A 3,756-nucleotide genomic window follows, 5' to 3' on the forward strand; every position below is an offset into this window, starting at 1 on the left:
ACATTACTTAAAGAACACCAGATGTCCATAGAACATTTTCAAGATAACTTGTAACACCGCTAATAAACGTGTACGTATGTTCCGTTTTATTTAAATCTACCTAGTAAGATCCGTGTTCAAACCTGTCCCAGATCAAGACGTAATTTTTTTTTGTATTTTCGCGCTACTACTAGCGCTACTACTAGTAGCGCCTCCCTTACAAACCTTGGTTCAGGGAGGAGTTTATCCAGTTTTCGTCGCTGGCTGTGTCCCGGTTCGGCCATCTACTACGGCCGATACAAGCGGCAAAGTATAGCTAGCTGTGTAGGAACAGGTTTTTTTTTTTGCAGGAGTGGCGCAAAACATGGGTCCTCTCCATGGCCATCACATACACTACAATGAGCGAAGCCATCATTGACCCACGACCTCTTGATGTCTCCATGGGGTGGCTAAGATCGACAACACTAACAGCAACAGTAGCAGCAGAGGATCGTGTACTGATTGTCGACGCAATCACCCTAAAATCACGATGCTTGACTATTCCATATTATATATATATAGATATATCCATACGTAGGCAGCAAAACAGGTTCACCTATCATTGCAAAACAATATCATTATCCTTTAATATAAAAATGATGACAAATAGGTTAGATGTGCAGTCGATAAATGGTATAATACTAACTAGAATACATACAAGGTCTCATCAATATTTGACTTCTCGTTCACATTCAATGGAATAGAATACACACAATGAGTATTTTCCCAACGACGACTAGTAATACATCGATTTTGTTTATTGAAAATTCATTATATTAAGCTATTTCTTGGCTAGATTTGATTATTCAGCATTTAAATTCATTTGTCTAGTACGTAGGTGTGTACGTGTGTGAGTATTTGTATTTATGTATATTCATCTGTACATGACTCTGAGACAATAAGCAGCGATCGAGCGACCGGGATGTTCTTTCTGCGAATAAAGATAGAGATTTACAACAGCGCTACAGGATCCTTTTAACCACTGTAGTATATATATATATATAAAAGGTATGGTGATGATATGATTTTATCATTGCAAACATTTGGGCATCAGTGGGAAATGGTGGTTGTGAATGAAGGCATACAAAAATGGTGCATGAATAATCCTACAGTTGCCTAGCTGTTTTTTCTAACTATGATCTTCATTAATTCTCGTTGATGAATGTTGCTATACGTTTCATCGGAGCTGTACGTTTTACCAAAGTTCTGTGCGTATATAGTGCATAGCATATTATGAGCATGGGTAAAACGCGAGAGTGACCTGTCTTTATTTGGCTGGCAAGTTCGTACGTCTTCTTGTTGCAGCTGCTGCTGTCTAAATGCAAATGTAGGTTGTCCCGGTGAGTGACGTTTATGCTCGTAGTGCATTTAGCTGCTAAAGGTACAGGTTTAGATGGACGGGGCGACTGATAATCTCACACAATCCTCAGTCTTACCATCCTCCAGAACTACCACCCCCGCCGCCATTGGGCGCCCAGCTCCCGCCTGCGGTTCTATGTGCTCCATTGCCTCCATTGAACGAGTTCGCAGGTGCGGGGTGTATTGTCGCTTCCTTTATGTCCTGGACGACGTATACCTGGATGATGTGAAAAAAAAAGGTTCCTATTTATACTTACAGACTGGCTGCTGTGATTAGTGATGCGGTTTAATTACCGTCAATAACGTACTAGTAGGCCTCTTGGATCACATATCATTACCTCATATTTGTTCGAAACCACGCGTAGACACATTTTGTTTCGTGATGAAGGCCAGCTGTCTGAACTAATGCTTAATAAAGGCAGACCCGGATGCAAAATTTAAGACACCGATTCAAGTAGTGGTATGGAAAATTGAGATGAAAGAAACATTTGCCTTATCGCTTATACCTTGCTCTGCTGCAATGAACCACCATGATTCCTTTGAGGGGCCTGTACAGCTTGCGGCCACCCAGGTCCAGCAACCATTTGCATAACCTAAGAGATAAGAATTTGATAAGTCCATTGGTAAAAACTGCTCCCAGTAGCGCATATTTCGACTTAAACCTATGCGATATCCGTTTGTTTGTCACGTGTACTTAAACATGTGTTTAAATTCCATTTACCATTAATTAACTGATGCAGTGAGGAAAGTGTAGTCGCGAACATGAAAAATACATCTAGCTATTCATTTTTACTTTCTGCTATTTTTGCCGTACAAATTGTAAATACTATGAGACGGTTATTGACGGATCAGTTGTTTGACATAATGATCCTTTGCAATCTTTTGACGTGGCAACTATCAGGCATCATGTCCTTGTCTGCTTTATGCATGAGATACTGATTTTTGTAAGGGTAATACCTTAGTTTGTTGAACACCTCTGCCATTTCCGTGGCCTTTTTGGGGCATTAGTGCGGGACTTTGCTGCCAGCCTTGGTTTCCACCTCCAAAGGTCCTTTGGGGAGCAGGTGCCCACCCGTTTGAGTTGCCATTATGAAAGGATTTAAAGGAGCCCGCAGATTGCTGAGGGGCATGCTGACCTGTATTTTGTTTCACGGCCTCGATGACGAAAATCTGAGAACAAACGTACTTTTTTTCAGCTGATCAAAACGCATAATGTTGAAAGTCTCCATCAGCTGATTGTTTCTCACTGATTTCTCATAACTTTCGATGGAAGGCTTCAAGTTCAGTTCATTCTCAGTTATAGCCTGCCTGCTTGAGGTACATGCTAACTTTGCACAACAGATAATAATAACTTAACACTAGCGAATAGATATATCTAGTTGTTTTCCTTGTTTATCGCAGTCAACTTTCGTTCCCCGGTCTCACCTGAATTTTTACTACTACTACTACAGTACTACTAAATATGTATAAAAGTCACCCAGCTGTAATGTTTCACCTTGGTCTGTTGACCCCCGGACTGTTGACCCTTAGTTGGGCCTTGCTGCCAACTTCCGCCACCAAGGTTCCTTTGAGGAGGGGGGGCAGGCTGTTCCCAGCCTCTGCCACCGTTAATATTTTGTTGAGGAGTTGCTGCCGGAGCCCATCCGCCATTCCCTTTGCTGCCAAATGTTTGCTGTTTGGGTAACTGTCGCTGAGAAACTAAGTGAAGCGTTCCTTTTTTTACAGCTTGGACGACGTACGCCTAATTGGAGTACCGACGGGTGCAAAAGCGAATATTGGTATGTATGCCGGATAAATATATACGGTGATACATGAGAAAACCAATTTAATTTACAAAAAAGAAAGAACAACGCTTTTATGCCATTGAAAGCTATAGTTTGTGTCCGTGTACATACCTTACCGCGAGAACGACTTGTTGATCCACCGGTTTTTGATAGAATCTTTCCACCTAGGTCAATTGTACGGACTCGGTGCACGGTCTTAATCACGTGAGTAGGTCCAGCAACGGCGAACGAACCTCCGGCTCCGTGGCCGCTAGCGCCCCCGCCGCCCTTCACAATAAGGACGGTACCCTCCTTGAAATTTCCACCATGGCCACCACTAAAGCCAACCCCTTGAGCACCCCCTACATTATTATTTCCAAAGCCATTCCCTTGAACATTGCCCCCATTACCATTTCCAAAACCATTCCCATGACCATTCCCTCCATTGCCTTTCCAAAGCCATTCCCTTGAACACCCTCCATTACCATTCCAAAGCCACCCCCTTGAACACCCCCATTCCATTACCATTTGCCAAAGACCACCTTGAACACCCCCTTCATTACCATTGCCAACACTTCCATTACCATTTGAAACCACCCCCCTTGAACACCCCCTC

The 3,756-nt window shown here is 42.8% G+C and overlaps 1 protein-coding gene across 1 annotated transcript in view; it reads right to left on the reverse strand.

The window, feature by feature from the left end:
• Positions 1–737: 737 nt before the first annotated feature.
• Positions 738–3,756, reverse strand: part of LOC111246411 (uncharacterized) — a 20,971-nt gene continuing 17,952 nt past the window's right edge. The window contains exons 3-7 of the mRNA XM_086982740.1: positions 3,273–3,642; positions 2,873–3,118; positions 2,335–2,547; positions 1,884–1,970; positions 738–1,594 (exon numbers count right to left, since the gene is read on the reverse strand). Of these exons, the coding sequence (XP_086838866.1) occupies positions 1,451–1,594; positions 1,884–1,970; positions 2,335–2,547; positions 2,873–3,118; positions 3,273–3,642 (1,060 nt within the window). The 3' untranslated portion in view covers positions 738–1,450. The remainder of the gene's footprint in view (positions 1,595–1,883; positions 1,971–2,334; positions 2,548–2,872; positions 3,119–3,272; positions 3,643–3,756) is intronic.

The sequence above is a fragment of the Varroa destructor genome, unplaced genomic scaffold (genome assembly GCF_002443255.2).
Source record: "Varroa destructor unplaced genomic scaffold, Vdes_3.0 BEIS01000003.1, whole genome shotgun sequence".
Taxonomy (NCBI): Eukaryota; Metazoa; Arthropoda; class Arachnida; order Mesostigmata; family Varroidae; genus Varroa; species Varroa destructor.